The sequence below is a fragment of the Sander lucioperca genome, chromosome 4 (assembly GCF_008315115.2).
Source record: "Sander lucioperca isolate FBNREF2018 chromosome 4, SLUC_FBN_1.2, whole genome shotgun sequence".
Lineage (NCBI taxonomy): Eukaryota > Metazoa > Chordata > Actinopteri > Perciformes > Percidae > Sander > Sander lucioperca.
The window spans coordinates 34,357,833-34,369,992 of record NC_050176.1 but is presented as its reverse complement, the minus strand read 5'-3'; the positions used below and the strand labels follow the sequence as shown (position 1 = coordinate 34,369,992).

General features: G+C 41.7%; 1 protein-coding gene across 8 annotated transcripts in view; it reads left to right on the top strand.

Moving 5' to 3' along the window:
• The window catches only part of lrba (LPS responsive beige-like anchor protein), a 201,704-nt gene that overhangs the window by 61,870 nt on the left and 127,674 nt on the right, over nt 1–12,160 (top strand). For 7 of the 8 annotated variants that reach the window (XM_036000093.1, XM_036000094.1, XM_036000092.1 and 4 more), the window contains exons 24-29: nt 510–663; nt 1,553–1,733; nt 5,817–5,947; nt 6,689–6,796; nt 6,920–7,061; nt 7,484–7,841. In XM_036000093.1, the coding sequence (XP_035855986.1) occupies nt 510–663; nt 1,553–1,733; nt 5,817–5,947; nt 6,689–6,796; nt 6,920–7,061; nt 7,484–7,841 (1,074 nt within the window). The remainder of the gene's footprint in view (nt 1–509; nt 664–1,552; nt 1,734–5,816; nt 5,948–6,688; nt 6,797–6,919; nt 7,062–7,483; nt 7,842–12,160) is intronic. The other variant, XM_036000091.1, reaches the window with a different exon arrangement.

Genomic DNA, 12,160 nt, shown 5'->3' with positions numbered 1-12,160 from the left:
TTTTGCTTATAAATGCAATGTGAAGTACGTCCCATTATAAACTTTATTATTTGCCATGCTTCAAAGTGAGGGATTTTTTTTCTTTGCATATTTACGGATTTAAAGGCTAAAATAGATATCGGAATAGAAATAGGAATCAAAAATATTTATAGTAGCCACAATCTTTGCACGAAGCAGTACTTCAGATTACATTAAACTAAGAATTGAGTCCCTGGGGAAGCTTTGGAATTCATTCCCCATTGAGGACACTTGATGAGATGTAGACCAAAGCACAGGAAATGTTTTTGCAAAGATAGGATATTTTTATCCTTAAATATTAGCAGTTAACAACAACTAAGAACATTCTGATCTGTAGGCAAGCCACTGCTATTCAGAGACAAATAAAATAACTTGACAAAAAAAACATACTCTCAATTTAAGTCAAAATACCACACTGCTATCAATTCTACTTGTTGTATTTTACTTTGTGTTATGTTAACAAAGCGTCCTTTTTGTCCTCTGCCTCTCAGTCACTCCACAAAGACAATTTTGGACTTTGTGAACAGCAGTGAGAACGTCGTGTTTGTCCACAACAGTATTCACCTCATCTCCCAGGTGGTGGACAACCTCATCATGGCTTGTGGAGGCATTTTACCTCTGCTCTCTGCTGCCACCTCTTCCTCTGTAAGTCTTCTGGTGTGTGGGTGTGTGTGTGTGTGTGTGTGGGTGTGTGTGTGTGTGTGTGTGTGTGTGTGTGTGTGTGGGGGGTGATGGGTGTGTGCACTTAACTGTTGCTGTATATATAGTTACTGGCTCCAATCGCAAGAAGTTATCCATCCAAATTGACCTTTCCCAATCGCATTAGACCACAGTTAGCTGCCTCCTAACATTGTTAGTTGTTTTTGTGTTGTCTGATCTCAGTGACTGCCGCTCTCTTACATGATTTTTTTTCCTCTGTAAATGACAGGTTGAAGTTCAATTCCATTTTAATTCAATTTCATTCAGTTGTGTTTGGTCTGTAACCAAATTTAAAACTGGATGTAACAAATTCCAGTTTTAAATGTTCTCCTGTCAGGATGTGCGATCAGTATAGCTGTCACATAGTATGCTCCTTGTATACATTGCATTTATAGTAGTATTATTTTATATATTTATTTTCCTACCCTTAATTGCTTCATTTGTAGCTGTTCCAATGTTTTGAGAATGTCAATGTTTTTGAGAATTTCCTTTATATGGAAATGTAACGTCACTTTTTCAGTAAGTGAATCTTGAATTAAGTTTTTTTTTTTGTATTATAGGTCAAGAATTACCTGTTAAGTTTTCTTACAAGCAAAACTCTCTCTCTCTACATTTGAGATAAAGATACCGTTTTTTTCTTCGTTTTATGTATTTTTTATTATTCATACAAAGCAAAATAGTGACTAGACATAGTACTATATAGTTATCTTTTAAAATCAACCTGCACTTAATCTATTCTGAATAAAATTAATTTACAAAAATAAGAGGCTGTTTTTTACTTCTACTCTTACTCATCCATTAATTACTTTGTGAATTTCCCTCTCTCTACTACCAGCATGAACTGGAGAACATTGAATCATCCCAAGGCTTGGCGGTGGAGGCTTCGGTCACCTTCTTACAGCGCCTCATCAACCTCGTGGATGTCCTCATCTTTGCCAGCTCGCTCAACTTCACTGAGATAGAAGCTGAGAAAAACATGTCGTCAGGAGGCATCCTGCGGCAGTGCCTTCGCCTCGGTACTTACACTGATGTTTTTGTTTTGTTCCTTTTGCCCATCACTTGCTCTGTCTCTTTTATTTTAAAGGGGTGATAGAATGCAAAACCGATTTTACCTTGTCATAGTTGAATAACGACAGTTTGGTGGGTAAATAGTGGTGGGTACATACATAGAACCTCAAAATCCCATTGACACCTCTTTCCTCTGCAAATCTTATAATTTGAAACTGCCTCTGAAAACGGGCAAATCTCAACGAAGCTCATAGTTGACGTCAACTATGTGGCTGTACCTTATTTGGCTCTGGTCTCTATCTTTGTCACGCCCCAACATTTACATAGGCTACACCACTGATCTGAGATCAGGCAGTCTTCTGAATAGGTCGTGCAGATCTCAGAAATTGTATACATTGTTCATCTGCTATTTTATCACTAAATTCACTTCTGAGACTTTTTTTATGCGAGAAATCCACTATGTAGAGGTGAAATATGGGCCGTTTTACGAAAATTGATGGCTAATTGCAAATTTTGTCCGACTGTGTGTCGGAATTCAGCGGCCGGTGCTGCCTGTGTTGCTGCCTTGCCGCCCGGCCTGTCCTCCTTCACAGACCCTGGCCCGCTGTGAGCTAGATGGAGCTCCGTCACGGCCGGCAGCCCGCGGTGCTCCATACCTGCGCAAAGTCACCGTTTCTGGGTTACTGGACTACCAAACGCCGCTGCCCTGTGTGTGTGTGTGTGTGTGTGAGAGCAGGGTCAGCGAGCTTGTTACGCCCGCAATCTCTTACCACAGGTTCCAGTTAATCTTATAATGGATATGTGTGTTGAGTTATTTAAACAAACAATCGGGGAAATAAACGCCTCTAGTCCGTGAGTGAGCTAGTCCTAACGAGACCTCTGAAATTCACAAAAATGCATTAAATTGAAATCGGACAAAAGTGTTAGCTAAGCTTTGCAAGACCTTAGGGTAGCTGTGATGTACATGCCGTGACGGAATTCAAACTGTAAATATACTATAGTTATGCTGGCAGCTGGCAGCCGGCCCCCGAGCCCTGGTAGTCCAGTAACCCAGATACGGTGTCTTTGCCCTGGGTATGGAGCCCAGCAGGCTGCCGCTTTCTCGTCAGACTATGTGGAGCTCCTGAAGTCTGACACGTCTTACCAATTAGCTATCAATTTTCGGCCCATATTTGAGCTTTATATAATTGATTTCTAGCATAAAAAAGTCTCAGAAGTGAATTTAATAACGAAATAACCCGACAAACAATGTATAACGTTGCAGTGTCTCAAATATGAGACCTGCTGTCTCGTCTCCAATGTATGTATGTGGTTCGCTCAACCAATCAGCGCGCTCATCTAAATATTAATGAGCATACCATATTTTGAAGAAAAGCTCTTGTTCCAAATAGGGCCATATTCACAGGGTAGTTAAGGGCCCATAGAATAGCACTCAAGCCATTCTCAGCCCAACCAATGTTACATACCCTATTAGGAGACCTTAAGGAACAGTGTAAAATACCCTATATGATCATTCTATCACCCCTTTAAAGTGCTCATATTATGTTTTTTGGCTTTTTCCCTTTCCTTTGTTGTGTTATATGTCTTTTTGTGCACTTTATAGGTTTACAAAGTGAAAAAGCCCAAAGTCCACCCCAAAGGGACTTGCCATCTTCCAGAGAAAACACTGTTCACAAACTGCTCCAAACAGCTCTATTGTAGTCCAGCCTTTACTTCTGTGACAAACGTGCGTCACTTTTTAACACATGGTATAATGCTCGCCTAGCTGCTAGCATGGCAAGCCCTCATACTCTGCTCCTGACTAGGTAGTAGTCCTTACCTAGCTACTGCGCATGTGCGACTCCCAACAAAGATGGTACAGAAGTGAGATGTCTCACTCTGTAGTTATAACAGAGAGCTCAACACACAGGGAGAAAAGAGGAGCTGCAGCAATGTGCAGTACAACAAAAATATAGTATTTTTTGAAAATTAAACCATGTAAACCTATTCTGGTACAACCTCTAAATACAATTATGAACTTGAAAATGAGCATAATATGAGCACTTTAATAGCCTCATTATTCCCTAACCCGCGATTTCTTTGTTTAGCTGTCTTTCTACAAACCCCAATTCCAATGAAGTTGGTATACGTAAATAAAAACAGAATACAATGATTTGCAAATCCTTTTCAACCTATATTCAATTGAATCTCGCCCCATCCTTGCTTGTGACCGACTGAGCCTTTAGGGGATGCTCCTTTTATGCTCAATTATGACCAATTAACCTGTTCACCTGTGGAATGTTCCAAACAGGTGTTTTTTTTTGAGCATTCCTCAACTTTCCCAGTCTGTTGTTGCCCCTGTCCCAGCATTTTTTCGAACGTGTTGCAGGCATCAAATTCAAAATGAGTGAATATTTCCACAAAAAACAATAACGTTTATTAGTTTGAACATTAAATATCTTGTCTTTGTAGTGTATTCAATTGAATATAGGTTGAAAAGGATTTGCAAATCATTGTATTCTGTTTTTATTTACGTTTTACACAACGTCCCAACTTCATTGGAATTGGGGTTTGTACTAAATCTGTATCCCCTCTTTGAATTTCCGTCTTTTATCTCCTCCTTTTACCAAGCCCTTTGTCCTCCCCTGTCCATCGATCCACCTCATATCAGCCGGCAGTAGGCCCTCGTATTAGCCTCAGTCATGGCTCCCTGTAGCCTTTTTGACCCTCCCTTCTCCCTCTCCGTCTTCCTCTCCATCTCTAGCCGCTGCTCTCGTTCCCTCGGCTCTTTCACTCTGCTCGTATCAGCACTCTCTTATCTTGTTATTATAACCCCACTGCATGGCAACACTCTAAAATGGCTGCTATCATGATATAGTGAGTTCTACATAATGGCCTTGGCTGTACTGTACAGCAGTGTAGCCCGAGGCCTTTTTCTGCCTTCTGTTCCCGGCTATTACAGTTTCCTCTGACAGCATCAGAAGCCGAGCCACACTCTAGCTGAATAAAAGATATTGAAATTCTTCCATTATTCATTTTATTGTGGTGCACATTTTCATCTCTCACACGCGCGCACACGCGCGCGCACACACACACACACACACACACACACACACGTCAATTATTTAAATAATTTCTTCATGCTTTTCTCCATATATGTAATGGTGCATATCCAGGTATCAGTTTTTGCTTTTAGATGCTCATTACAGTAAAGGTTGCAAACAAAATGGCTTTCAAAATGCATACTTGTTATACAAAGAGCACTTCTCCTCTCAGACATTGTCCAACTATCGGTGCTGCAGTTGGGGTTTTGCTGGAAAATGATACAAGCGTACTACAGGTCCAGTTTTAGAAAAGCAGCCGTTATGAAATGAATATTTGATGAGGTATGCGTTCCCCATTGCTGGCACCTAATCTGATTTGGGAAGACTGTAACAAGGTTTTAGCATCTCCACCACTCCCTCCCCCTCTCTTTTTATAAATGGTCGTATGAAACAGTAGTCCTAATGGAAAAAGCGAGCCCATTTCCAGACGGAATAATTCCCTCCTTCGTAATCTAAATGTCTCAGAATTAACATTTGTCAGTTGTCAAGTACAGAGCGGTGGGGGTTGGGAGGGGCTCCAACAGACAAGCGGCACATTAGATTACAAATGGTAAGCGTGCCAGTTTTGAACCCACATAAAGTTGTCGGACCACAAGATTTTTCTTTTGCGACAAAGGACGTATCTTTGCTGCCTACTCAGCACGTGCACAACCTAGCAGTGTCATTTGTTATGGGAGCTGCACACAGTGGATGTGATTCAAGAGCACACCCTTGCACTGTGACCCTGGGAGGAGAGGTGGAGCAGGGAAGAGTGAACGATGCTGCCAGAGTTGGCCAGAGCACTGACCTTGTCATGGCCCCACTTTTTCTCCTTTGTTTTTGTCTCTCTCAGCAGCTCCTGTTTTTGTATTTTTTTTCAGTTCATAAGCAGAGTTTTCTCTTATTTTTTTGTGCATTTGCTTTGGGTGCCATCTCTTTTTAGACTTCAGCATAATGCTTCTACATGTTCATTTGAAAATGACTATTTATATGATGTCACATAATATATCTTTCTCCATCCCTCCCCAGTGTGTGCTATGGCAGTGAGAAACTGTCTGGAGTGTCAACAAGCCCAAGTTAAGCATGTTGCAGAAGCCTCAGCCCGCGGCACAGCCATGTCCAGCACTGGGCTTGGAGGAGCCATGTCTACAGCTGCGCAGGCAAGTAATCCCAATCATCTCCTCACTGCTGGTATCATTCCCCACTTTTGTTTCAAGCCCACAATCCTGAACTTGACTCCTCAGTTGTCTTGTGTGTGAGTTTTAAATTCATTCTGTGAATAAAGCAAGGAACCGTTGTAAGAAAAGTTGCAACCTTGCATATTTTCAACACTTCCTCTGCTGTTTTAAATTTGTAAAATCATTTCACTTAAAATACAAAAAAAAAACCACATTATAAATCCACTCTCACTCATACTGAAGTTTTTTTTCCCAACTAGAAAACAACAAAATTTTGCCTTTTGCCCTTTTCCTGTACTCAATAGTAAACCAGGAGCTTTGCCCTTTGTCCCGCTCACCAACAACAACCTAGTGCTATTGCATTAGCTCATGTCTTATTATATTACCACACTGGTTGCTATATTTGACACTAGACAAGGCATTTTGTCATTGGCCCTTTGATTTGATACAGTGACTTCCAGTAAAGTCATGTTGTTCTTCCCTGAACCGGGTGTTAAATCTCATTTATAATGCAGTGGCTCTATAGAAAAGCCATTATGTTAAGGACATGATCCCAGGAGGGATAGCTTCTCTAAGCTGTGAAACCTTACCCTACTCCATGAAGTGCACATGGATTAATAAGCATCCTGATTGGTGTAAAAGTGCTTGTGCTGCTTGCGTTCCACTTGGAGAGAATGATGTGAATGATTTTATGTGGTAATGGTTTGATTTTCATGCATGCAGAGTCCTGTAGATGCAGTGACAGGTGGGATGTCTCCAGTCAGAGACCTGGACCGGCTTCTTCAGGACATGGACATTAACCGCCTCAGGGCTGTCGTCTTCAGAGATATCGTGAGTTGTACAGAAAACGCATTTGTGCAACGTACAGGCCCACCGCGTGCTTAACAGCGGCATTTAAAATGGCTATCACTGCTTTGAAGACACAGATCGTTTAGTGTATTTTGTTTGTTTCAGGAGGACAGTAAGCAGGCTCAGTTTCTGGCGCTTGCCGTTGTCTACTTCATCTCAGTCCTCATGGTGTCTAAGTACCGCGACATCCTGGAGCCCCACAATGACAAGAAACAACCTCAAAGATCCCAGTCTGCCAGGAGCACAGGTATACAGCAGCTCCAAAGACAAAAAAAACCCCATCTGAAATATGTATCTGCAACGGAAGATAATACTGCAATCTGTAATGCTTTCTCTGCTTTTGACCCCTAAATACAAAGCTTTATGTGCAGGACTTAACGACCCCTTTTTAAATTCTGCATTTGAATAATTGTGAGAGGCTGTTGAATCTATACAGTATTGCACTACTCAGTTTTTAACTATAGAATAAGGGAAAAAAGCAGAGAATTGGCCAAAGAATAAGAAAAAAAGGCAAATAATTGAGAAAAGGTTTTTGTGGGTGTGTGAATTTTTCATCCTGTGACCCATTGTGGGTGTCCCAACTTCAAGGTTGGGAACCACAGTAAATAATTTCTTATATGGCGTGGCTTTATTGCTCACATTTCTTCTTTGTAACTTGTGTCTTCTTAGACAGCGGTGCCGTTTCTGGTGGACTAGAAGTGGAAAATGGGGTTTCTCTCCGGCGGTATGACTCTGGCATCGGTGACGACCACACCTCAACCGCCGCGAGCGAGGCAGACCTGTCATCCTCTGGCGTGACTCACGGTCCAGATGCCGTCTCAGAGGCCCTGTCTACACTGTCTTCTGAGGTCAGACCTTCTCTGCCCGCCGATTCAAAGGGCAAGAATGTGAAGGACATTCTGCGCAGCCTTGTGAGCGCTCCAGCTGATGATATCATGGTGGATCCAAGTCTGCTGCCACCGTCCTTTCTAGGGAGTGTGGGCGATGCGGCCAGACAATCATCCCTGCAGTTCCGCTCCTTTGATAGGTGAGGGCTCAGGTTAAAGAAATGGCTCGACATACACATATACTACCATACTATTTATCGAAAATCATATTTTTCTGCTCTGCACATTGGTGATTGTGGGAAAACATCTGTTGTAAAAGTCCTCTGGTGCAGAGCTGACAGCTTCATCAGTTTCTCAAGAGCTCATATGGTGCAAATACGCTTGTGATTCTCAAGCTTCACAGTTGACAGTTTCATACCATTTATCCCAACATACCTGCAGGGGACTTTTGAAAGTCAGACCTTGAAGACGTCTCAGCTTGGTAACCTCAGAGGAGGTGGATCTCGGAAAAACACCCTTTTGAACCAGGGGGAATCTTAGTCTCCAACTCTTTCCCCCTTACTCCCATTGTTCTGTCTTTGAGCTGTCGACGTTAGTCCTCATCCCAAGCAAACCTCCTTACAAAGAACCTGTCTTAAGGAAAACAGGAGTCATGTCTGGGATGAAAAGGCAAAGCTGGCAGGAAGCTGTTTCTTTTCACTGTGTCACTGATATTTAACGGTTTTCTTTTTCATCTCTCCTGCTGCTCGTCTCTCCCTGTCTAACATTTGAAGCGGTATTCCCTTTTTCTTGCCATAAAAGCTGTATAATTTGCTATACCCCTGGAGGTACAGGGGTAAACAGTCAGGAGTAAGGCTTCAAAAGCAGAGCCTGGTACTGAAGCCACAGACAGGCCCAGGTGAGAGAGGATGGTCACCGGTCTGGTTTGCATTTGGAGCGTTGATTCTGAGACAGACATTCACAAACGGCAGATGGGGGGAGAAAGAAGTCTCAATGGGGGTGATGTCAAGTCAAAGTTCTCATGTACTGTGGAAAACATTTCTCCGTTTCTGTTCCCCTCGCTCTCACAAACACACAGTCTGCCTACCCCCAACTGTGGGAATTCCAGGGCATCTCTGTGATCGCGTGTCTTTATCTGAGGAATGCTTTGTCAGGTCTCAGGGCGCTCCTCATATCAGGGGGATTAGACTGGCTCCTGTCCGCTGCGCACACTCAGTAGGAAGAGTGGACGTCAGGAGAGCTGGAGAACATAGACTAACAGCTCGCTCGTTGCCTATGGGAGCCTCTTCATGCAGGTATACAGCCCAGGCACAGACAGCAAACTTCACCCCAGCTCCCTTTTTTAAGAGGAAATAAAAGCCTCTCTGAGGGTGTGCACACATGAACGCATGGAAGGGCTGTCACTAATACTTATTTTATCAGTTAAAGCATAAGGCTGGCAATATTCTATATTTTTGATATTGTTAATACATCTAATGGAAAAACACCAAAACCAACAGTACACTTTTTTTTTTTCAATCATTTCCAACTTCCCAACCCTGTCTGGCTCTCAGCCCCCAAACTCATTGGTTCCTACAGAGACTTACTTGACGTAAATATAATGCGCTGTAATAATGCGTTACAAATATATATAGTAGGTTAATTCATTGTTGGTTTTAGTCATTTTGTGGAATGTTGATGACAAAATATAGAATATCACCTGCCTTATCCTTTAATCTAGCTTTTTTCCATTTGGTTGTTGAGTCTATAAAATGTCAAAATTACTATGACAGTTTCCAGTTTGCCTTTCTTCTACCCAGATTCCTGATGTTCCCCCCAGTCTCAGACCTCACTGCCGAGGTGCCAAATTGTTTTGATGTCTCTTGGTCAAAACGACTCTACTATCCCTATCATTCACTGGCTTTGTGCATATATTTATTCCCTTATCTCCTGAGGTTACCACTCTTTATCAGCCCGCTGTCTCTAGTCCTTGCCCTTACCAATTCTACCTACCACGCATGTAGACATGTTCTGTGTTTATTATCTTGCTGTAATGACTCTATCACCGCTCGGCATCTCCCACTAACCAGTAAACCTCCCAGTGACACCAGTACAAGCCAGAGCTGATATTCTGCACTGACATTTCCTGCCAGAACATGGCAACTTTCTCCTTACCCAGAGGGCTGGATTTACGAGACCAATGTATGAACGAAGCTGGGATCTCCCAGATAAAAACCCGAGGGGGGGGGGGGGTTTGGTCAAGGGGTGAAGTATCCCTACTGATTTATTTACTAGTGGAGACCTGCTGTATTTCTCCCATCCATTTCTCAGCCATGCCCCTGTTATGACAGCCAGTCTGCAAATATTTGCTGACACTAACCAGAACTAAACAGTGTCATTGTACAAGCTGATGATTTAGACCGCATGGTTCTGCAGAATATGTGAGTGTTAGACATTGGGATATACATGGTGCAGTTGTTTGCATTCCTGGCAGCAGACTCCGCGTGCATGTGAGAGTTGATGTACAGATGAGTTGTGTTGATGCTGAAGTGTTGTAAATGTACTGCTTAGGGAGACGGACACAAACACAACTGAAAGAGGACAGATTTTTGCTCCCTTTTCAATTTCTAAATCACACTTCAAAAAACTGAGATTCTGCGAAGGAAGTGTTCAGCACGGGGTTTCATACAAGTTCCAAAAACCTTCTGTGATACACCTGAAACGAGTTTACTAGTGATCCTGCATCAAAGTAATCCACTTTTTTGTAACCTGGTGTTGTTGGCTGTAAAAAATAGGCATTTTTATGTGTTATTAAGATTGTTACAACAGCAGACTTTATAGGTTTTCTTAAAGTTACTTCATTACTTTTAGTTTTTGAGACTCATGTTAAAGCCTAATCAATATGTTATTTTTGTGGCTGATACGGTTTAACATATCAATATTTGAGAAGAACGGGAAAAAAATTCAATAGCTACAGTATACATCAGCCAATTAGGCATGGGCCGGTATAAGATTCTGACGGTATGATAACCTTCAGCATAAATATCACGGTTTCGCGGTGTTGCAATTACAACTATAAAATGTGTTTTTTTTTGTTTGTTTTTTTTTAATAAATGTCTGGGTAAAAAAAAAATTCTTTTTCATTGAACACAATTTAAACACCCTGCACACTGGCAGGGAGAGGGATTTCTAAACTGCACTTTCTCTCCTAGACCACTCATAAAAAAAACAAAAAAAAAAACAGCTCATACCTTAGGAGTGGTATGACGGAAAATGTCAGTGGTTTTGAAACCTTCACTTTTTCAAACCGTGGTATACCTTGGAAACGGTAACCGGCCCATGCCTACAGCCAATATGTATTTATGCAAACAGTTAAACATTTTTGGCCATAATCCCTCAAAAATGATTAAAAACATTGTGAAAAAGATCTCTGCCCGAGCAGAAAACTTCAAGGTACAACAATAAATATTACCATGATGGTACATTTTAAGATAACAGTCCCTTTTTCAACTGTAAATCTCACTGGAAGCCTAATAAATAATCAAACTACAAATTAAACCATATACAGCGCAAGTATTTTAAACTTGATGGGTGGTATTAGTACCCTGCATATCTTTTTTAAAGTGATTTATACACCAACAACGCTAGACATAAACACACAGAATTCACATAAAAGCCGATGGCACAATGCCTCTCTAGGTTACAAGATAAGGGCTGCACTACAGTGCCTACAGTATTTGCATGTACAAATACACCTACACATACATATAAGTATGTACATACATATCCACACAATGGATAAGGTAGTTAACAAAGTTAAACTTTCCACCACAAAATTTGTTCTGAATAAATAACATCCAACCAATGCATTTCTGATGCAAACGCCATGCATGCATATTTATGTCCAGTCCTTGTACTCACACACTAACAAACACACATTAAAAACCTTGAGATTCTGCTATTTCCATACTTTGTAGGCCGCTTAGGTCCCAGTTGCTCCAATCATTAATCACTGATGTCATCAAGTTAATGCCCCTCCCACACAAGCCATCATCATCCAATCACAGCTTGAGATGCTGTGAACTTAATCAGAGTTGATTTGAAAGTAGTATGCACATGCAAATGTGTCGGTGTGTTTGTGAACGAATAACATTTTGAACATTGACATGCACAGGGTTGCATGAAACGAGGCTGAAACGGCAGGTCAAAGCTCTGCTGGGGTGTATACGCCTCTCCCTCACATGAGTTGGCTCTGTTAACACTCTAGATAATGGTATTTACACACACACACACACACACACACACACACACACACAGCACTGACACTTTGTTACTCATTCTTGCACTTGTTTTACCTGAAATAGCAGAGATTACTGGAATAACAGTGTTTACTGCACTTATCCATTGTAGGTTAAAGCCTTTAAATAATTCAGCCTTGACACACACACACACACACACACACACACACACACACACACACACACACACACACACACACACACACACTGCCCATGGCTCCTGTTGTGGGTTGAGTGGGGCC